Raw genomic sequence first — 24,020 nt, forward strand, 5'->3', positions numbered from 1 at the left:
AAAACTCTTGAACGTGCCGTCCTTGGCCAGCTCTCCTGCTATCTCTCTCAGAATGACCTTCTTGATCCAAATCAGTCAGGTTTCAAGACTAGTCATTCAACTGAGACTGCTCTTCTCTGTGTCACGGAGGCGCTCCGCACTGCTAAAGCTAACTCTCTCTCCTCTGCTCTCATCCTTCTAGACCTATCGGCTGCCTTTGATACTGTGAACCATCAGATCCTCCTCTCCACCCTCTCCGAGCTGGGCATCTCCGGCGCGGCCCACGCTTGGATTGCGTCCTACCTGACAGGTCGCTCCTACCAGGTGGCGTGGCGAGAATCTGTCTCCGCACCACGTGCTCTCACCACTGGTGTCCCCCAGGGCTCTGTTCTAGGCCCTCTCCTATTCTCGCTATACACCAAGTCACTTGGCTCTGTCATATCCTCACATGGTCTCTCCTATCATTGCTATGCAGACGACACACAATTAATCTTCTCCTTTCCCCCCTCTGATAACCAGGTGGTGAATCGCATCTCTGCATGTCTGGCAGACATATCAGTGTGGATGACGGATCACCACCTCAAGCTGAACCTCGGCAAAACGGAGCTGCTCTTCCTCCCGGGGAAGGACTGCCCGTTCCATGATCTCGCCATCACGGTTGACAACTCCATTGTGTCCTCCTCCCAGAGTGCTAAGAACCTTGGCGTGATCCTGGACAACACCCTGTCGTTCTCAACTAACATCAAGGCGGTGACCCGTTCCTGTAGGTTCATGCTCTACAACATTCGCAGAGTACGACCCTGCCTCACGCAGGAAGCGGCGCAGGTCCTAATCCAGGCACTTGTCATCTCCCGTCTGGATTACTGCAACTCGCTGTTGGCTGGGCTCCCTGCCTGTGCCATTAAACCCCTACAACTCATCCAGAACGCCGCAGCCCGTCTGGTGTTCAACTTTCCCAAGTTCTCTCACGTCACCCCGCTCCTCCGCTCTCTCCACTGGCTTCCAGTTGAAGCTCGCATCCGCTACAAGACCATGGTGCTTGCCTACGGAGCTGTGAGGGGAACGGCACCTCCGTACCTTCAGGCTCTGATCAGGCCCTACACCCAAACAAGGGCACTGCGTTCATCCACCTCTGGCCTGCTCGCCTCCCTGCCTCTGAGGAAGTACAGTTCCCGCTCAGCCCAGTCAAAACTGTTCGCTGCTCTGGCACCCCAATGGTGGAACAAACTCCCTCCCGACGCCAGGTCAGCGGAGTCAATCACCACCTTCCGGAGACACCTGAAACCCCACCTCTTTAAGGAATACCTAGGATAGGATAAAGTAATCCTTCTAACCCCCCCCCCTTAAAAGAGTTAGATGCACTATTGTAAAGTGGTTGTTCCACTGGATATCATAAGGTGAATGCACCAATTTGTAAGTCGCTCTGGATAAGAGCGTCTGCTAAATGACTTAAATGTAAATGTAAACAGAACTCATTTGGCACAAACTTCCTGACCAGGAAGTGGAAAGTCTGAAATTGGGGCTCTGTTCTACTTCCTGCCTATAAATGGGCATGATACGTAAGAGTATACGTGCACTTCATAGACCTTCCCCTGGATGTCAAGAGGCGGTGAGAGAAGAAATTTAGTGATTATCTTGGTCTGAAGTGGAATACAGGCTCTTTGTATGACGTGTCCGCCCATTTCCTGTTTTCTGGAGGCTCGAAAGGGGACTTGGATTTGCCTTCTGTTTAGCTGCCGTTATAGGCGACTAATATCTCCGGCTTTGATTTTATTTGATACATGTGACCATATCATCGTAAAGTATGTTTTTTCAATATAGTTTCATCAGATTATTTAAAATTTTTCGGGAGTTTTGCCGTGTTCCGTTCTCTTCCGTTTGTTGACATAGAAAGATTCGCTCCACTTGGCAAGTGCGCTTTCTAATTCAAGAGGGAAAATGAACATTCTAAATCCAAACAACGATTGTTCTTGACAAAGTACACCTTGTCCAACATTCTGATGGAAGATCACCAAAAGTAAGAAACATTTTATGATGCTATTTCATATATCTGTCGTGCATGTGAACTAGTCGTCGGCGCCCAACGTTTGGGTACTCAGCTATACCGAAGCTGGATGTCGTAATTAAGTTATTTTTTTTTATTCTAACACTGCGATTTCATTAAGAACTAATGGATCTATAATTTCCTATACAACATGTATTTTTTAGTTATGTTTATGAATAGCTATTTGGTCAGAATATGTGTGGCTTGTCTTTCTGGCTATTGTGGTAAGCTAATATAACGCTATATTGTGTTTTCGCTGTAAAACACTTAATAAATCGGAAATATTGGCTGGAATCACAAGATGCCTGTCTTTCATTTGCTGTACACTATGTATTTTTTAGAAATGTTTTATGATGAGTAATTAGGTATTTAACGTTGGTGCCTGTAATTATTATGGCTGCTTTCGGTGCAATTTCTGATTGTAGCTGCAATGTAAACTATGATTTATACCTGAAATATGCACATTTTTCGAACAAAACATAGATTTATTGTATAACATGTTATCAGACTGTCATCTGATGAAGTTGTTTGTTGGTTAGTTTGGTTGGTTCTTGGTTAGTTAGGTTGGCTTTGTGCATGCTACCTGTGCTGTGAAAAATGTCTGTCCTTTTTTTGTATTTGGTGGTGAGCTAACATAAATATATGTGCTGTTTTCGCTGTAAAACATTTTAAAAATCGGACATGTTGGCTGGGTTCACAAGATGTGTACCTTTCATTTGCTGTATTGGACTTGTTAATGTGTGAAAGTTAAATATTTAAAAAATATATATTTTGAATTTCGCGCCCTGCACTTGAAGTGGCTGTTGTCATAAGTGTACCGGCACCGCCCTGCAGCCATAAGAAGTTAAACGATGAGAGAAGTGCTACACCTGGTGGAGAGAGATTGTAAGACAGAAATAGTTGCTTTATGCGTGCTGTACGTTATGACATGACACGTCACGATGTAACGGAGGGTCCGTTTTTCAACTTTTCTCCACTACTATAGACCCATTACCATGTCGATCAACGCTTGAAGAAAAACCTAGTTCACACCCCCGATTTTGAAGTCAACACAGTCGCTACAGTCCCATTAGTTTTCTTTGTAGCCTCGTTTGAATGTTGCGGTTAGGCACATTTGTACAGAATGGGGTGAGTTTACGTTACTGTAACTGTTATTGCAGCTTTCTGTTTGTATGTAACGTTAGCTTGCACTTTAATGGCATCCCTCGAGGAGATTTTCTTTTATCTTTCTAACCAGGAGAAGTACTATGAAGACACCACGGATCTCGACAAGAGGCGCAACATTCCGAGAAATTCACAATTCAGTGTAACGTTAAGCAGTTAACTTCTATTAGATAACTGGACTGATTTAGCTATGTACAACCATTTTTCAACAGCATTTTCAATCTAACGTTGGCTGCTGAGGAGAGGATGGCTCATAATATGGATTAAATGGAATGGTATCAAACGCGTGGTTTCCATGTGGTTGATGCCATACAATTGACTCCATTCCAGCCATTATTATGAGCTGTCCTCCTCTCCCCTCACCCCCCCCCCACCCCCCCCTGACATGTCTGTCATATTGAGGTATCTAGCTATAAGTTAAACCTGATCAATCAAATGGAAAGGTGTAAGCAATTATGGTAATTACAAATGCCCTTAACTAGGTGTCTTTGCTAGACAGACACGGGGAGGATGAAAGTGAGAGACAGACAGACAGACAGACAGACAGACAGACAGAGAGAGAGAGGGAGAGAGAGAGAGAGAGAGAGAGAGAGAGAGAGAGAGAGAGAGAGAGAGAGAGAGAGAGAGAGCAAAAAACAGCAGTGCAAATGTACTTAGACTTGAATATTTCAACAACTCTTCTTCCAACTTGTTAGGCAATCACATCTACCTACGGGGGAAGGATGGCCAGCCACACAGGAGGGTGAATTTTACTAAGGAGGAGAAGGAGGCCATGCTGACCGAGATGCATGCTGGCCATTTCGGAGTGAAGAGCATGATTTCCAAAATCAACCTATGCTTCTTCTGACGGGGAATTGTCAAGGAGGTGTACACCTGGGAAAGTGAAATAACCATTTGTTTATTAATCACATTCTATTATATATGACATATTATGATTTCAATGAATGTCATATTAGAGAGCACACAATGTTTGAATGTGTTCCTTTTTGCGAAAAGTTCAGTACCCTATCTAGCCTGCCAGAAGTTTGAGAGGGAGCAGACTGTGGCGCCGGAGTTGAAGCTAATCAAAGTTATTTCACCATGGCACATGATCTGTAAGTGTCCAAATTCAAATTTTGCCCTGATAAGTTGTTTTGTAATGGTTGCTTTATTTGACCACAGCAAGTAAAAATTATAGTGTGTGTCCTTACGAATATGAAAATCTGCATATGGTATGACACAGATATGTGTATGAATAAAGTAATCCAGGAATGGCAACAGCTGGTGTCTGACAGCGACCGATCACTTTACCAAGTGGGTGGAGGCAAAACCCATTAAGGTCAGTAAAAGAAGAGTACGTGCTTAACTCTAATATCCCTTCTGTAACCAGTTAAAAAAGGTGCTTGGAACCAAAAATAGATTTTTGTTTCGTATGATACCCATCAAGGATGAGACTAACAAGGCCACCTCCAAGGCCATGGTGGACATCTTCAACACCTGCCCCCCAGGAGGTATCCCATCCACCAGAACCATTGAGTTCAGATCAGTCTGATTCGCTGTACTCTGAGTCAGAGGGGGACCAGCTTGAGGTAGGCTATACCTTCCAAAAGTGATGAAAAGTACATATCTCCCATTTATAACACTGCACTAATCCATTACATTTTCTCACAGTAAAGTGTAACCTGTGTGTTTGCTTGTTTACGTATCTGTTTCCTACCCTGTTCCCTTTACCTTTGCTCCTGTTCCAGGAACTAGGGGTTCTGCCCAACACCCAGACGTGGATCCAACTGATGTCAACCATTACCAACCACCCTCCAACTTTTCATTACATAATCTACAGCTACTGTTGTTGTTATGTTGTCATTATATGCTAAGAAAGTTTTCTTGCTCTATCATACCGGGCACATAATATGTGAGATACACAGATTAACTAAAAACACTGCACTGCAAACACTCAGAACAGAGAGAGCAGCAGTGCCTGGACTTTGCAGTCTCTCTCTTCAAGTCCCCCTTCTGAGACTGGCTGTCTGTTGAGAACAAGTGACAGGCAGAGCCTCGCAACCACCTCTATATTCCAAACACCAGAATTCATTATTTTAGTCCATGATTGCCATGTGAGTGCACAAAAAAGTCTGTTAAAATAAACGAATGACACAATTGTACCAAAAACTATCAAAGTTCATGTATTGAAATCTTAAATATTGCCAGGTTGGTTTTCACAGATGTTTCACAAGGTGTTCGTTATTGTAAGTTATCTTTTGTTTGTATTTATTTGCTCCACATTATTCATTGTTGTATCCTAGGACCTACAATAGATACATATATATTCAACTACAAGGGTGTACTAATGAGCTATGCGAGATAGAAAAAACAAATCATAAAATGACCACTGAAATTAGATTACAATAGATACATAGAGTGGGGCAAAAAAGTATTTAGTCAGCCACCAATTGTGCAACTTCTCCCACTTAAAAAGATGAGAGGCCTGTAATTTTCATCATAGGTACACTTCAACTATGACAGACAAAATGAGAAAAAAAAATCCAGAAAATCACATTGTAGGATTTTTTATGAATTTATTTGCAACTTATGGTGGAAAATAAGTATTTGGTCACCTACAAACAAGCAAGATTTCTGCAAATTCACCTAATGAACCACATATGGTAAAAATCATCCCTTTAAAGCGCGTGGGGAATATACAACGTCGCAACCCACAACTGCTAAGAGAAAAAAAGAGACTGAAATAGAAGTGCTAGTGTCAGAGATTGAGTACAACCAAAAGCATTTATTTGGCTCAAGCTACAAAAACAACGCTACAAAGAGATGATGAGGTAACGTTAGTTGCTTTAAGACAAATGAGTAGGCAACAGTCACCGATAAACCATCCATCCTCAACAGCTCCCTCCTGTAGGCATATATGCCAACATTGCTGTTCTGCAGAATGAACAAGTCCTGCGTACCACCTGGCTACCACGATACATCTCATTATTGTAATCTTGTTTAGAATATTCGATGAAGGTTGTTGACTTCAACTGCCTGTATTCATTAGACAGAGACGCTATGCTACTAGCCTCATGTCATGAATTTGCATAGTCAAATCGAGGCAACTTGGATATTAAGGGTTTTCTCCCACCCAGTCTCTCAACTAGCAGTGATTTGCCAAGCCCGTAAGATCCAGTGTCACGTGATATGGGTCAAGAGTTCACACAAAGACTTCATTTCATTGGACACTTTGGGTAAGCAACGGTTGAAGCTAACTAGCTAGCTTACGTATAAATGTTTACATAGATTTTGCCTTGGATTTTAGTGTGCAATCCCAAATTATATAAATACATTTGCATGAAAGCCGAATGCAACAATATAGCTAATGCAATTTCATAATTTTTGCGGAAATGTATGCTTTAGTTCCAGTTTGAATTCCCCCCTCCCTGTTTTCTGCATTGCCTGGCTAAATATATAACGTTATTTGTTTTCTTATATTTGTAGTTTTTCTGGGTGGTTATCAATGCATTTTTCTGTTCTGTAAAACGTATATCTGGTGGCAAAGGCTAAGCCCGCCAGCCTTCCTAGCTAGCTAGCATGTTAAATAATCATTAATCAAGTTCCTCAATCATTTGATCCACGGCGCATTTTGTTGGTTGTTGCTGGCTACGTTACCTAATTTAACGTTAGTTATCGAAACATACACACAGGTTCACATTGGCTTGCTATTAGTTGCCAATTAACATTAGAAAAATAAGACAATGCTGAAAATATGAATTTATTCCCACATCCGATGATGTCTATATTTTTGTTACAGCCCTATGTAAACTTGTGTTTGCATTGCTGGGTGGATTCAGACGTCAATGGAGTTGGGTAATGTTATGTTGGACATAGAGCAGGTCGTTCTGGGGGAAGAGGTGATGACCAGTGCCACAGCGTCCACCATCAAGCCACAGACTGTTCCTGCTATCCAACCCTGTAAGCACACATTTGTGTATATATATATATTTTTATATATATACATATTTTTTCACCTTTTATTTAACAAGTTCTCATTTGAAACTGCGACCTGGCCAAGATAAAGCAAAGCAGTGGGACAAAAAAACAACACAGTTACACATGGGATAAACAAAAGAACAGTCAATAACACAATAGAAAAATCTATATACAGTGTGCAAATGGAGTAAGGAGGTAAGGCAATAAATAGGCCAATAGTAGCGAAGTAATTACAATTTAGCAAATTAACACTGGAGTGATATATGTGCAGATGATGATGTGCAAGTAGAAATACTGGTGTGCAAAAAAGTAAATTAAAACAATATGGGGATGAGGTAGGTAGTTGGATGGGCTATTTACAGATGGGCTGTGTACAGCTGCAGCGATCGGTAAGATGCTCGGATAGCTGATGCTTAAAGCTAGTGAGGGAGATATACGTTTCCAACTTCAGCGATTTTTATTTTATTATTATTTTTATTTATTTTTATAAATTCGTTCCAGTCATTGGCAGCAGAGAACTGGAAGGAAAAGCGGTCAAAGGAGGAATTGGCTTTGGGGGTGACCAGTGAAATATACCTGCTGGAGGGCGTGCTACGGGTGGGTGTTGTTATGATGACCAGTGAGCTGAGATAAGGAGGAGCTTTAGCTAGCAAAGACTTATAGATGACCTGGAGCCAGTGGGTCTGGCGACAAATATGTAGCAAGGGCCAGCCGACAAGAGCATACAGATCGCAGTGGTGGGTGGTATATGGGGCTTTGGTAAAAAAAACGGATGGCACTGTGATAGACTGCATCCAGTTGTCTGAGTAGAGTGTTGGAGGCTATTTTGTAAATGACATCGCCAAAGTCAAAGATCGGTAGGATAGTCAGTTTTACGAGGGTATGTTTGGCAACATAAGTGAAGGAGGCTTTGTTGCGAAATAGGAAGCTGATTCTAGATTTAATATTGGATTGGAGATGCTTAATATGAGTATGGAAGGAGAGTTTACAGTCTAGCCAGACACCTAGAATATGTGGACAACTACAAATACCTAAGTCAGAACTGTCCAGAGTAGTGATGCTAATTGGGCGGTCGGGTGCAGGCAGCGATCGGTTGAAGAGCATGCATTTAGTTTTACTTGCGTTTAAGAGCAGATGGAGGCCACGGAAGGAGTATGGCATTGAAGCTTGTTTGGAGGTTTGTTAACACTGTCCAAAGAAGTGCCAGATGTGTACAGAATGGTGTCGTCTGCGTAGAAGTGGATCAAGGAATCACCCGCAGCATGAGCGACATCATTGATATATACAGAGAAGAGTCGGCCCGAGAATTGAACCCCGTGGTACCCCCGTAGACTGCCAGAGGTCCGAACAACAGGCCCTCCGATTTGACAACCTGAACTCTATCAGAGAAGTAGTTGGTGAACCAGGCGAGGCAGTCATTTGAGAAACCAAGGCTGTTGAGTTTGCCGATAAGAATACGGTGATTGACAGAGTCGAAAGCTTTGGCCAGGTCGATGAAGATGGCTGCACAGTACTGTCTTTTATCAATGATATCGTTTAGTACCTTGAGCGTTACCAGCTCGGAAACCAGATTGCACAGCGGAGAAGGTACGGTGGGATTCGAAATGGTCAGTGATCTGTTTGTTAACTTGGCTTTCGAAGACTTTAGAAAGGCAGGGCAGGATGGATATAGTTCTGTAACAGTTTGTGTCTAGAGTGTCTCCCCCTTTGAAGAGGGGGATGACCGCGGCAGCTTTCCAATCTTTATGAATCTCGGACGATACGAAAGAGAGGTTGAACAGACTTGTAATAGGGGTTGCAACAATGGCGGCGAATTATTTTAGAAAGCGAGGGTCCAGATTGTCTAGCCCTGCTGATTTGTACGGGTCCAGGTTTTGCAGCTCTTTCAGAACATCAGCTATCTGGATTTGGGTGAAGGAGAAGCTGGGGAGGCTTGGGCAAGTCACTGCGGGGGGTGCGGAGCTGTTGGCCGGGGTTGGGGTAGCCAGGAGGAAAGCATGGCCAGCCGTAGAGAAATGCTTATTGAAATTCTCGATTATAGTGGATTTATCGTTGGTGAGTGTTTCCTAGCCTCAGTGCAGTGTGCAGCTGGGAGGAGGTGCTCTTATTCTCCATGGACTTTACAGTGTCCCAGAACTTTTTGGAGGTAGAGCTACAGGATGCAAATTTCTGTTTGATTTCTGCAAAATGCTAGCCTTTGCTTTCCTAACTGACTGTGTGTATTAGTTCCTGACATCCCTGAAAAGTTGCATATCGCAGGGACTATTCGATGCTAGTGCAGTCCGCCACAGGGTGTTTTTGTGCTGGACGAGGGCAGTCAGGTCTGGAGTTAACCAAGGGCTATATCTGTTCTTAGTTCTACATTTTTTGAAAGGGGCATGCTTATTTAAGATGGTGAGGAAATTACTTTTAAAGAACAACCAAGCTTCCTCTACTGACGGGATGAGGTCAATATCCTTCCAGGATACCCGGGCCAGGTCGATTTAAAGGCCTGCTCACAGAAGTGTTTTAGGGAGCGTTTGATAGTGATTACAGATAGTTGTTAATGTGTTTGAATTTCAAGTGCAGTATCTCCTCTCCTTTTATTGCAGATCAGCATGACAGCCTACAGTGTTTTCAATGCTTCATTACATTTTGTAATGCCAAGGCCAAGGAGAGGCACATGAGAAAGAGCCATCGTGAGGAATACAAGCAGTCACTCCAACAGGTATGGAATGGATAAAAGAAATGCAAGATGCATTGCAGGAGTAGGGTGAAATTGCCCCTAGATGCTGATCTTGGGTAATTTTTTTGATTTTCTTTAGTAATGGTTAAGTTTAAAATTCAATCAAATTTCAATCAAATGTATTTATAAAGCCCTTCTTACATCAGCTTTTGTCACAAAGTGCTGTACAGAAACCCACCCTAAAACCCCAGACAGTAAGCAATGCAGGTGTAGAAGCATGGTGGCTGGGAAAAACTCCCTAGAAAGGCCAGAACCTAGGAAGAAACCTAGAGATGAACCAGGCTATGAGGGGTGGCCAGTCCTCTTCTGGCTGTGCCGGGTGGAGATTATAACAGAACATGGCCAAGATGTTCAAATGTTCATAAATGACCAGCAGGGTCAAATAGTAATTGTGGAGGGCAGGGGAGCTGATCGTAAATCTGTATGGTGTACCTATGGGAAACTTCACCCCGGAGCTGCAAAGCACACAGCTTAACAGCAGGATGCTGTAGCCCTATATGCACAGCATATATAATGATGTACATTACCTCTAACACTTAATTATTTGCTGTTTTGTGTTATTTTGCAGACCGATACGCTGTTCACCTGTTATGTGTGCGATCGTACCTTCTCCTCCTCTGAGGAGCTGACACAGCACCAGACCTCACACAGCCTGGAAGACAAGCCCTTCCGCTGCGCCCACTGCCAGGGAAGCTTCCGGACCTTCTCTGAGGTGAGACAACGGTCTTTCAATGAAAGTAGTAAAGTCTTTTGTCTCTAATGACTTTTAGTTGTGTGAAAGGACCCCAGTAATCTCAGTTAACCCAGAACTAAAATCGTTCCAAATTTGGTCAGATGCTCGAATAGGTTTTGGGGGTAAACGTGTAAGAAGTTGAGATTTCCGGTTTGCGACGTCTCCACCCTCGCAAAAGGAAACTCTTAGCCAAAGCCCTCCCTTCTGATATTTTCACCTGTGTTTATCATCCATCAAAGCAAAGTCATTTAACCCTTTTATACCCGTACTCGGGTTGAAAATGGCAGATTTGGGCACTGATAAGCTATAAATGACGTCAGAGCTCAGGCTCTGCGCTTCACAGTGCTGTATGGCTTTTGACTGACAGCCGTTCTGAACTTCAGCACCGCATGCGGCAAGAAGTTGCCCCCGTCCTTCCTGCTAATTGGGTAACTTTTGCTGTTTTTTTTTTTGTTGTTTGAGGGAATTCTATATATATGAAAAAGACTCAATGTATTTTGAAAGATGAGACATTGAAGATTAAAATAAATACCACTTTGATGTCATACAAGCCCAAAAGTCCAAATGTGCATATCACATTTCCATATCACAAAACTCATGTCATATACAGTGTCATTGTTTATAATCACTCTTTTATGTACAGTTACAAGATGACATGGTGTCAACCTGGGTTGTTCTGAACAGAATGAGCCTATGTTTGTCTATTGTGAAGAAAATTCACTGCAGAACACGCATCTGAAGGCACTCATGACTCCTTTCTAAGCGCACCAAAATTCTGATCTGTTTTGCTGAATTGCCTTGTGAAAACCTAACACTTATAACTTAGCTAGTCATGGGGCGGCAGGTAGCCTAGTGGTTAGAGCGTTGGGCCAGTAACCGAAAGGTTGCCTGATCGAATCCCCGAGCTGACAAGGTAAAAATCTGTCGTTCTGCCCCTGAACAAGGTAGGCCGTCATTGTAAATAATAATTTGTTCTTAACTGACTTGTATAGTTAAATAAAGGTTACATAAAAAAATACATGTTGGAACAACCTTTCAAACAACCTTTCAAATGATGCCCACCTGACCCAGATTACGATTTAAAATGGGCCGTTTGTGGATTATGTAAACAAAAGTAATTGTGCGATGGTGGGGATGCAGGGCTGTTCCAAACAACTACAAGTGTGCTCAGCTCAAGCACCTTATATTTGAAGACTTTTCTTTAGCCTTGTGCACACTGCTCCAATAAGTTTTGTTTTTCAAATTCCGTTTTAGATTACTGACTGTCCAAACAGCAAGTTACAAGTGACCAAATCAGACGTATGTGTTCAGGCATCAGTCATTTGCTGTCATGGCTACACTTGTTGTCATAGTACAGTGGTGTAGGCAGATTGGTGGTGGTGCTCATGCTTCCTATCACTCAGAAGTTATGTAGCAACAATGCCTGCCATGGAACTTTTCCCGGTTGCTTTGAATGTTCAAAATTATAGTGTAAGAACACTTTTTAAAGCTTCAAATGATAAGATGATACAACTTTCAGAAGGAGTCATTTTTGGCTAGTCACAGCAGTCAGCTATAGCTAGGTAGCTGTTCAGCTTTCTAGCACATTCACTAATTTTGTTTGTAAACAATTAACAAGCTAGTTAGCTACAACCTCCATGTTCTTGTCAAACTCAACAGAGTAGCTAGCAAGCAACAAGAAATGCCAAATGAGTCCAAAAACCACTTGACTGCAAATAAATCAGATTTGACCGTTTAGTCACAAGTCGCATGGCCAGGTATCGGATTTGTATCTGACTTCAAACCACCTATGAAGGTGGTTTGAAATGTGGCCTTTAGCTTTTTCAGACTGCAGGAAAAATAACAGATTTGAATCGGATATGCAAAAAAATTGGATTTGAGTCTCTTCAAACGGCTTGAAATGACTTAGGAACTGTGCACATTTAGGTGTGTGGCCACCTGGAGACTGCAGTTGTTGTTCCTCATTCAAACCATTGTAAATGCAGGAATATTCTTATGTTACTGAATGTATCCCGAGTATTTTCAGATTTTGTTATTAACAAATGCAGTGAAAAGTACATTAAATGTAAAATGCACATAAAATCAAGTGTAATGTTTGGATTTAGTCTTGAACTGTTATCAGCTTTGGTCTAATAATTTCCCTATATAACTTTTTACATCTCTTCTGTAAGAAACATTTGAATTTAGCCCTGTCCATATAGACCAATTCCCATGATTGTCAAGAGTTAAGCACTGCCTTCGCCCAATCCTGATGCGTCCAAATAACCAGTGACGAAAACACAAGATCCAGAATGTATTAGTGCTTCTCATTATCTCACGCATCCCATAGAATGCAGACAGATCTACGTTACCAGTTATGTTTACATAGTCTCTCCATTAGATATTAGGACCCCAGCAATATTAGCTGTGGTCATGGCATCAGCTAATGGGAATCCCAATAAAGATAAAGAACCAGTGGCTAGGCAGGTGCTCTGTAGTGCATCTGCCTTCTGTTGTCCAATGGGGACCAAGTCACCAAGTTTGTTTCCTCAAGATGCCCTAAGCCTCTTATAATTTTGTTTCTGTCTCTCATAGTTGACAGTCCACCGGCGACAGCTGTGCAAGGAGCGGCAGTGTGTGTGCAAGGAATGTGGCATGGTATTCCGGGGCCCAAACCAGTTACGCACCCACCGCCTCACCCAGCACCCCCAGCCACTGGAAGAGGAGGATGATGACACCAAGACTCACCGTTGTGGCAAGTGTGGCCGTGGGTTTGAGGCGGAGGTGGATCTTGTGCTGCATCAGGAGAACTTTGCGGGTGATCAGCATTGCGATGCAAAGGTCCCGGCCAAAAAACGTGGCCGACCTCCCAAGAAAGTGGCTGAGGCAGCAAACGGAGAGAAGAGCGGAGAATCTGAGGAGGGGGGAGACGAGTCTGTGGCAAAAAGAGGGAAAGGCCTGGGGCGACCCCCTAAGGAGGAGCTCCAAATTCCCTGTTCTGAAGCTGAGTGTGACCTCACCTTCTCCTCTGTTGCCCTTCTCCGGGCCCACAAGAAGAAGAAGCACGGGCGGCCGCCTCAACCTCGCAAGGCTCACCCCTGCTCTGAGTGTGAAGAGGGCTATGCCCGGCTGGAGCAGCTCAAAGCCCACATGGCCAGGGCTCACAGCTCTGGCCGACACAACTGCCCCACCTGCGGCAAGAGCTTTAGTCGGGAGAGCAACCTAAAGGCACACCAGAAGACCCACACTGAGGGAGAAGAGGCAACAGACAAAGAAAAGAGATAATCTCGGGAAAGGGAATATCATCATGAAAATGTAATGGATGGTTTAGGGGTTTGAAAATATAATTTTGGGTAAAACAGGCTTTGATGTGGGTGGGTTTTTTATGTTCAAGATGGGGGTATGGAATATGTGACATACCATACACAAAAGCACTCAGTTGGATCATTAGATTGTTCGTGGTTATTTTAAAGGGCTTTTAGAAAAAAAACAAAATGTACTGTGTATAAAACCCTTTATACAGATGTGTACATAATTGTGAATTACAACTGCCACCCAGAGTGGGAATCTATTTGTTTCCATATTGCCAACACCTTTAAAAAATTATAATTCTGTATTCATATTATGGATGTAGAGCTAGTCTAACGATTTGCCTCAAATGTGAGAAGTTTTTGTAACTTATAGTATTGATTTTAGTAGGTAATCAATGGGTTTTATGGTGTACCATTCCACTCATAATTTAGTTGTTCCTGTCAAGGCATCTTCTGATCATGTAAATTTATATTGGTCTGGGGAATCCATTGTTCCGTAAAGGATGTCATTGTTGTATTCAGGTGATCTTGTACTTTTTTTCATCCACAATGAAATAGTAATGGCATTAAACTAAGGAGTGATTTCAATTGCAGCCTGTAATCAATGTGAATTTAAGGTTACGGGAAATGTCACCCTGAAATGAATGGAAACTATAAGCACTGAATGATTGTATGGTGCTTATCTTTTCCATTCATTTGGGTTTGTTGTGGCAGAAGGAGCTAGTGAGGAGGAAATCTAAAGGCTTGTGGCAGGACAATATGAGGAGAGATCAAGGAGGTAGAAAGACAAAGGGATAGAGAATAACAGCCTCAAAGGCAAACGCTTGTAGTGGAGAAGGGGAGTAAGGATGAGAATAACACCTTGACCGAGCTAAAGCGTAAGCTGGAGCTTAACCTGGCTAATTGGAGAGGAGATGGGCTAAGGGGGAATGGGTCAAGGCCAGCCTGGAGATGTAGAGGAGCAGCAAAGAAATAGGAGAAATAGGGATGGTGCTGCTGAAGGAGATGATGTTTTGGAGAAGTCACTATACAAAAATACTCCATGAATATTGGCAGGTGGTGAGTCAAATGAAAATGAGCATCATGGAGAAGGAGTGCAGAGAGAGATGGATAGACAGATTTTTTTGTGGGTATTTTATATCATTGCTGTGCTCACCGCTTATAGTTGTCATTTCAAATAAGAATCTGTGGTTACCTACACAATTTTATACTGAACAAAAATATAAACTCAACATGCACCAATTTCAAAGATTTTACTGAGTTACAGTTCATATGAGGAAATCAGTCAATTTAAATATATTAATTTGGTCTTAATCTATGGATTTCACATGACTGGGAATACAGATATGCATCTGTTGGTCACAGATAACTTTAAAAATATGGGCCTCATGATCTTGTCACTGTATTTTTGTGCATTCAAATTGCCATCGATAAAACGCAATTGTGTTTGTCTGTAGCTTATGCCTTGCCATACCATAACCCCACCGCCACCATGCGGCACTGTTCACGACGTTGACATCAGCAAACCGCTCACATAACGTCATACACGTCTGCGGTTGTGAGGCCGGTTGGACGTACTGCCAAATTCTCTAAAACAACGGAGGTGGCTTATGTTAGAGAAATTAACATTACATTCGCTTATGTTAGAGAAATTAACATTACATTCTCTGGCAACAGCTCTGGTGGACATTCCTGCAGTCAGCATGCCAATTGCACGGCCCCCCAAAACTTGAGACATCTGTGTTGTCTGACAAAACTGCACGTTTGATAGTGGCCTTTTATTGTCCCCAGCACAAGGTGCACCTGTGTAATGATAATGCTGTTTAATCATCTTGATATATCATACCTGTTAGGTGGATGGACTATCTTGGCAGGAGAAGGATAAATGGTCACCAACAGGGATGTAAACTAATGTGTGCACAACATTTGAGAGAAATAAGCATTTTATGCATATGGAACATTTCTGGGATCTTTTACTTTAGCTCATGTAACGAACACCTTACATGTTGCGTTTATATTTTTGTTCAGTGTATAAACATACTGTAATGAAACAGGCAGGGAGCGTGTCTCGAACCCTCGACCTCCTAGCCCGAGGTCCGGCGCGCTATCGACTGTGCCGCAAAAGCATGCTCGAGCGGCAGAGTCGATTTCCGCGCTTATAAACACAGTGTCGTTACACTACTCCCTCCTTTCAAAGAGCGCGTCCTCGCGCTAGCTTGCGACTTTACGTCTTACAGGAACGCGCTCACCGGCCAAGCACACGCACTGTCGTGGATGCGAGGTCCGATCACTTCCGACACCAATGTAATGAAACAGGCAGGGAGCAGGTCTCGAACCCTCGACCTTCTAGCCCGAGGTCCGGCGCGCTATCGACTGTGCCGCAAAAGCATGCTCCAGCGGCAGAGTCGATTTCCGCGCTTATAAACCCAGGGTCGTTACAATACATATTATGGTCAATAGGAGAGGAACAAGTGGGCAGAAGGGAAAAAGGCTCAAAGTTACAAACATTTACTGAAGAATAACATTTTTAGATATTATTTTACTATAATTTATGTTTATTTGATTTCATTTTAATTATTTTCTATTCATTGAAATATAAAACACGAATAAAACAATCTGTCTATGTATGTACTCATTCACATTCACAAACACTCGAAAGGACGCTCAGAATTATGAAATACAACAAACTCGTTTTCCCATGATGCAACGGTATTTCCTTCCTATCTCGCGCCTTTCCATCTTGTTTTACCACAAAGCAACAGCGTACCACCACCGTCGTTGTTGTTGTAGTAGCAGCAGCAAGTGAATAATGGCGGCATCGGGAGGGGGATTAACATATCCTGCTAATGTGACTGGCTTTAACACTCCGGTCGTGGCCCGGTCTCGTTTCCCGGGCCGGCCATGGACATCTCGTAGTCGGCCACGGTCTGAGAAACGTCCGCAGCGGGGACGATTGGACACGGAAGGTGGAGAGGTAATCACTGGAGGCCCGAGGCCAATCAACATTGAACTAACGTTGTGCGAGGACCCGTCACTGCTACGCTTACTCGGGATTGCTGAGAAACATAGGCGCCAGAGCGACGCGGGTTTCTACTCAAGCGGGAGTGAGGTGAGTTTCCAAGCCATGCACTGCGTACCAGCCCCACACCACAGACCCAATTAAAACGTGCATGTTCCACAGCCCTTTCTGTAATATTGGTGATATTGAGAACCAAGTGTTCGCGATAACGTTCATTCCTGGGCTAGTAAACGTTAGCTAGCTATGTAGCTGTATCTAAATTATGCAATTGTTGAAACTTAAACGCTTGCTAACGTTAGCTACGTTAGCCACTAACGTTACTCAGTGGCAAGTTGACAAACTAGTCGATAACATTGTGACAACATATCCATGGTTGACAATCTCCTAGACTGACTAACTTTACCTTTGCCAGGATCTTCGACAATCGTTTACTTTAAGCGGTGAAATGTGCTGTACCCAACGTCACCTTGGCTGGATACAAGCTTGTTGTCTGCTTGCCTGGAAACCCGGCGTTGAATTATGTCTGGCAGAAATGAGAGTTTGAATCTGTAAAGTTTCTTCCCATGACACCTACAAGCCAGAATGTTGAATGCAATTACATTTTAGCGTACTAGTTGTCCGTGCGGTTTGTCCTTTTGGTGGTAGGATTGTGAGACTATCCACAGGAAAGCATAATTAAATAAAATTGTTAAAGGGCTGGTAGTGTGTTCAGATTTACAGTGTATTCGTAAAGTAGTCAGACCCCTTGACCTTTCCACGTTTTGTTACGTTACAGGCTTATTCTAAAATTGATTCAATTGTTACCATCAATCTACACACAATACCCCATATTGACAAAGCAAAAAGCATTCAATGTGAGCGCTCACATTTTTCAAAATGTTTTTTAGAAAAGGATAGATTTGGAGTTAGATAAACTTAATTAACCTGCGAGAGTAGTGCTACCAAAGTTTCCTTTTTCCAAGCATTAGAGGGTGCTCTAGTAAACAAACAGCAGAGACCTGAGGACACCATCTAACCTGGAACTGAGTGAGTAGTGTTTGGTCTGATGCTATTTTGAAAGCCAAAAATAAAAATAAAGTACATTACAATGACATATTTTACTTTATGGGGACTGAATGCTGAGTTAAAGCTGTCAGGCTTGCTAGGACAGACCAGATGCAACTTCAGTTAGCACTGAGGTGTGAAGTGAAAGGTGTTTAGGCCCAACAAGTGTCAGGAGTCTTTGAAGCCCCCTCCTTCTGTTCAAATACTATCCACAGGCATTTAATACAAGAAATATGCCTTCAGATATAAGAGCTTCTCCCAAGTGGGTGTGACACTTGCTCCCGTTGCCTGCTGCACTGCTGCTTGGATTATACCTGGTGATCTGTTCACTGTCTGCCCTGGCCTGTCTCCCCCTGTCTAGTACAGGTACCTCCACCACACTCCCTCTCCCGAGCTTTCGCTCGCCTCCAGCACACACACACTTTTGGGGTGAGTGACTCTGAACTTACAATGGCTAGCCCCAAGTTGTGTTGTTCATATTTATATATATATATATATATATATATATATATGTATATGTATATGTATATGTATATATGTATATATGTATATATATATATGTATGTATGTATGTATGTATGTATGTATGTATGTATGTATATATATATATATATGTATATATATATGTATATATATATATATGTCACTCGCTCAGACTTGGAGTAGTTGAAACACTGTGTGTGTGTGTATATATATATATATATATATTATATAAAAGCTTGTTAATTTTGACTACGAACTTTATTTACCCAACCGTGGGACAGGCTGTTTGTTCTAGAGGTCGACCGATTATGATTTTAACGCCGATACCGATTATTGGAGGACCAAAAAAGCAGATACCGATTATTGGAGGACCAAAAAAGCCGATACCGATTAATCTGACGATTTTTTTTATTTATAATTTTAATTGTATATTTATTTGTAATAATGACAATTACAACAATACTGAATGAACACTTATTTTAACCTAATATAATACATCAATAAAATCAATTTAGCCTCAAATAAATAATGAAACAGGTTCCATTTGGTTTAAATAATGCAAAAACACAGTGTTGGAGAAGAAAGTAAAAGTGCAATATGTGCCATGTAAAAAAGCTAATGTTTAAGTTCCTTGCTCAGAACATGAGAACATATGGAAGCTGGTGGTTCCTTTTAACATGAGTCTTCAATATTCCCAGGTAAGAAGTTTTAGGTTGTAGTTATTTATAGGAATTATAGGACTATTTCTCTCTATAGGATTTGTATTTCATATACCTTTGACTATTGGATGTTCTTATAGGCACTTTAGTATTGCCAGTGTAACAGTATAGCTTCCGTCCCTCTCCTCGCCCCTACCTGGGCTCGAACCAGAAACACATCGACAACAGCCACCCTCAAAGCAGCGTTACCCATGCAGAGCAAGGGGAACAACTACTCCAAGTCTGAGCGAGTGACGTTTGAAACGCTATTAGCGCGCACCCCGCTAACTAGCTAGCCATTTCACATCGGTTACACCAGCCTAATCTCGGGAGATGATAGGCTTGAAGTCATAAACAGCGCAATAGCTGCTGGCAAAAGCACGAAAGTGCTGTTTGAATGAATGCTTACGAGCCTGCTGCTGCCTACCATCTCTGTCAGACTGCTCTATCAAATCATAGACTTAATTATAACATACAGAAATACGAGCCTTTGGTCATTAAAATGGTAGAATCCGGAAACTATCATTTCGAAAACAAGACGTTTATTCTTTCAGTGAAATACGGAACCGTTCCGTATTTTATCTAACGGATGACATCCCTAAGTCTAAATATTGCTGTTACATTGTACAACCTTCAATGTTATGTCATACTTATGTACAATTCTGGCAAATTAATTACGGCCTTTGTTAGGAATAAATGGACTTCACACAGTTTGCAATGAGCCAGGCGGCCCAAACTGCTGCATATACCCTGACTGCTTGCACGGAACGCAAGAGAAGTGACACAATTTCCCTAATTATAAGAAATTCATGTTAGCAGGCAATATTAACTAAATATGCAGGTTTAAAAATATATACTTGTTTATTGATTTTAAAGAAAGGCATTGATGTTTATGGTTAGGTATTTTGGTGCAACGACAGTGCTTTTTTTTTTGCTAATGCGCTTGTTAAATCATCACCCGTTTGGCGAAGTAGGCGCATCGATTATATGCAACGCAGGACACGCTAGATAAACTAGTAATATCATCAACCATGTGTAGTTAACTAGTGATTATGTTAAAATTGATTGTCTTTTATAAGATACATTTAATGCTAGCTAGCAACTTACCTTGGCTTCTTGCTGCCCTCGCGTAACAGGTAGTCAGCCTGCCACGCAGGCTCCTTGTGGAGTGCAATGGTTAGAGCGTTGGACTAGTAACCGGAAGGTTGCAAAAACGAATCCCCGAGCTGACAAGGTAAAAGTCTGTCGTTCTGCCCCTGAACAAGGCAGTTAACCCACCGTTCATAGGCCGTCATTGAAAATAAGAATGTGTTCTTAACTGACTTGCCTAGTTAAATAAAGGTGTAAAATATATATATATATTTTTTTAATCTGCAAATCGGTGTTCAAAAATACCGATTGTTATAAACTTGAAATCGGCTCTAATTAATCGGCCATTCCGATTAATCGGTCGACCTCTAGTTTGTTCCCTCACTCGGGACTCTGACTCTATGGGTTACACAGACTTTTGGCCTCCCATTCTATTCTAACCACCGCTTGCTGGCTTTGTATTTATGTTACCTGATGAAATTGCTGTACAATATGATCTTGTTGCCATCTGATTGCACATTTATATTTCATAAATCAGCACTGCAGAGCTCTGCCTTTCCTATGCCGTGCCTTGATTGTATTACTGTTGATATCTGGAAATGTGCATGTTCACCCTGGCCCATCTACTGTTGCTAGCCCCAAATCAGAGCACAAGTCAGAAATATGCTTCACTGATTTCTGCTCTCATACAAGCCTGAGTTTTCTGCATTTTAACACCAAGGTTATTACCTAAAATGGATCAGTTGAAAGTGTGGTTTCACAGCTCCAATCCAGATGTGCTGGTCATTACTGAGACGTGGTTAAGGAAGAGTGTTTTGAATACTGATGTTAACCTTTCTGATGATTATAACCTTTTTCGGTGAGACCGATCTTCCAAAGGTGGGGGAGTGGCAGTCTTTTACCAAGGGTCACCTTCAGTGCTCGGTTGTCCCCTTCAAGTCTGTCCCCAAACAATTTGGTTTGCTGGTTTTAAGTATTAAACTTTCAAATTGCTCTTTGTTGATTGTTGCTGGGTACTATCGTCCTCCATCAGGACCAGCCTGTACCCTACTTACCCTAAGCGCTTTCCTGGCCCCTTACACGAAGTCTGAATTTGTCCTGCTAGGTGACCTAAACTGGGACATGCTTAAACCACCTGACAAAGTCCTAAAGCAATGGGACTCCCTAAATCTTTCTCAGATTATTACCAATCCCACAAGGTATGACTCCAAACACCCAGAAAAAGCTGCTCTCCTCGATGTTAACCTCACAAATAATCCTGATAGGTATCAGTCTGGCGTTTTCTGTAATGACCTTAGGGATCACTGTTTTACAACATGTGTTTGTAATTGCCCCTCAGTGAAACAACCTGTCCTGATTTGTCATAGATGCTTGTTGAACATTAATGAACAAGCCTTCCTTCATGAACTGGACTCTGTAAAATGGTATAGAATCTGCTTGATGCCCTCTGTCGAAGTCGCTTGGACCTTCTTTTTTGATATTTTAAGTGGTATTGTTAACAAACACACCCCCATAAAGAAAATTCGAATTAAAAACAGGTTCAGCCCTTGGTTCGACCATGATCTTGCAGAGTTGCTCCACTTCAAGAATTGCATTGGCGTGGCGAAAGGCTCGGCACACGCATACTCAGGCTGATTGGCTACCGTTCAGGCAAATGAGAAATAAGTGCGCTCAGGCTTTCCGGAAGGCCAAAGTTAGTTACTTTAAGGAGCCGTTCTCTCTCTGTGGGTCTAACCCAGGGGTGTCAAACTCATTTCGCATCGTGGGCCACATACGGCCTAGGGAGATGTCAAGTGGGCAGGACCATTAAAATTATACCATACTCTGCTATAAATAACCAAAATATCATGTCTTTCCTTTGTTTTGGTGTAAAGAAGCACAAGAACATTAGGAAAATATTGAAATTTAATGAACTATCCTTTTACAAAACATTTCATGAAACACCTCATATTTCCTTAGACAAATGTGCAATTTACTTTTATCATTCACAAATATGCATTGCAACTGATCCCACTGATTGTACAAAGGCACAAAACTTTAATTGGTACTGAAAAATATAGTAATGCACTTTAAGATTAAATGAGACTTTTAAAGAAAGGAATTTTTAAACCACTTACACATACGCATATAAAATCTAAATGTAATCCCTGCGTACACCTTACAAACTAAGGAGAGTGATTTTAAATGTGTAATGAAGAAAGTGTTCAATGCCTCCTGGTGCAAAATACAGTGAAATGTCCAGAAACGATCTCCTCCATTAAGGGCTTGTACTTTGTCTTTGAACTTTGTCGCGACACCTGCTTTCTTTCTGACCATGGATGGCGCGCCGTCTGTAGCCAGGCTGACAGCGCGGGACCAGTCCACTCCAACTCTGTCCAATGCAGCAACGACAGAGCCGAAAATGTCCTCAGCTGTTGTGGTGTCCATCATCACCAACTCAAGAAACTCTTCAGTAACAGTCAATGTCTCATCAACTCCTCGAATAAATATGGCCAGTTGGGCCACGTCTGTGATGTCAGTGCTCTCGTCAATTGCCACGGAAAATGCAATAAATGACTTGACTCTCTGTTTCAATTGACTGTCTAAATCTGCCGATAGTTCCGAAATCCTCTCTGTTATAGTATTCCTCGTCAGGCTAATATTGGCAAAAGCTTGTCGCTTCTCGGGACATACAAGTTCAGCCGCCTTCATCATGCATCGTTTAACAAAGTCACCGTCGGAATACGGCTTCGATGCTAATGCTATTTCGCTAGCAATTAGGTAGCTGGCTTTTATCGCTGCTTCACTGACTTCTCGGCTCTGGATGAAAGTTGACTGCTGTTTCCTCAGACCCGCCAGCAATTCGTTAATCTTATCTCTTCTCAGTTGTCCTTGCAAGCCGTCATATTTCTCGCTGTGATGAGTCTCGTAGTGGCGTCGAATATTATATTCCTTCAATACCGAAACTTGTTGCAAACACACCAAGCACGAAGGTTTTCCGTGCATCTCTGTAAATAAATAGGACGTGGTCCATTTTTCTTTGAAAATTCTACACTCCTTATCTAATTTTCTCCGTTTGGATAACGACATTTTGGCTAATGAGGGTGTAGCGGAGAGGTAGAGACCAAGGTATTAACAACGTCGTAACAAGCAGCAGATGGCGCATTGATACCGTTTGCTGTTTTCAGTCTGTCTCAGTGATGCGGCTTGTCTTCTACTCTGATGGAAAGAGTGCGCCCCTTAGCGGATAATCCATGAATTGCAGCGAATTAAAAATATTAATTCCATGTCTTTTATGCATTTTTTCCACTTTCAAATTATCCTGCGGGCCTGATCGAACCTCCTTGGGGGCCGGTTCCGGCCCGCGGGCCGTATGTTTGACACCCCTGGTCTAACCCCAAGAAGTTCTGCGAAACTGTTAAAGACCAGGAGAATAAACCCTCCTCACAGCTGCCCATGTTCCTTAATGTTGATGATGTGGTTGTTACTGACAAGAAGCACATGGCTGAGCTCATTAATCACCACTTCATTAAGTCAGAATTCCTATTTGACTCTGCCATGCCTCGTTGCCCGTCCAACATTTCCTCATCTCCCAACCCTTCTAATGCGACTATCCCCGATGCTTCTCCTGAAACTCCAAAAAAACATCTGGGTCAGATGCTTTAGACCCTTTAAGGTTGTTGCCTCTTATCATCGCCAAGCCTATCTCTGACCTTTTTAACCTGTCTCTCCTCTCTGGGGAGGTTCCCATTGCTTGGAAGGCAGCCACGATTTGTCCTTTTATTTAAATGGAGAGATCAACTTGATCCTAACTGT

At 42.4% G+C, this 24,020-nt stretch overlaps 2 protein-coding genes and 1 long non-coding RNA gene across 5 annotated transcripts in view; all 3 read left to right on the top strand.

The window, feature by feature from the left end:
* Nucleotides 1-297: 297 nt before the first annotated feature.
* On the top strand, nt 298-5,370 carry LOC129831443 (uncharacterized). Its single transcript, XR_008755721.1, has 5 exons — nt 298-3,329; nt 3,883-4,281; nt 4,428-4,505; nt 4,614-4,755; nt 4,915-5,370. It is a non-coding gene; the product is annotated as an uncharacterized LOC129831443 (long non-coding RNA).
* A 932-nt stretch (nt 5,371-6,302) lies between these two features.
* On the top strand, nt 6,303-14,480 carry LOC129831442 (zinc finger protein 717-like). Its single transcript, XM_055894837.1, has 5 exons — nt 6,303-6,402; nt 6,966-7,126; nt 9,736-9,851; nt 10,438-10,581; nt 13,177-14,480. The coding sequence occupies exons 2-5, from the start codon at nt 7,012-7,014 to the stop codon at nt 13,864-13,866; spliced, it is 1,065 nt and encodes a 354-aa protein (XP_055750812.1). The 5' UTR covers nt 6,303-6,402; nt 6,966-7,011; the 3' UTR covers nt 13,867-14,480.
* Nucleotides 14,481-16,621: 2,141 nt separating this feature from the next.
* The window catches only part of LOC129831444 (histone-lysine N-methyltransferase 2B-like), a 75,485-nt gene continuing 68,086 nt past the window's right edge, over nt 16,622-24,020 (top strand). For 2 of the 3 annotated variants that reach the window (XM_055894838.1, XM_055894840.1), the window contains exons 1-2: nt 16,622-17,001; nt 18,322-18,384. In XM_055894838.1, the coding sequence (XP_055750813.1) occupies nt 16,702-17,001; nt 18,322-18,384 (363 nt within the window). In that variant the 5' untranslated portion in view covers nt 16,622-16,701. The remainder of the gene's footprint in view (nt 17,002-18,321; nt 18,385-24,020) is intronic. The other variant, XM_055894839.1, reaches the window with a different exon arrangement.

Source organism: Salvelinus fontinalis, chromosome 32 (assembly GCF_029448725.1).
Source record: "Salvelinus fontinalis isolate EN_2023a chromosome 32, ASM2944872v1, whole genome shotgun sequence".
NCBI lineage: Eukaryota > Metazoa > Chordata > Actinopteri > Salmoniformes > Salmonidae > Salvelinus > Salvelinus fontinalis.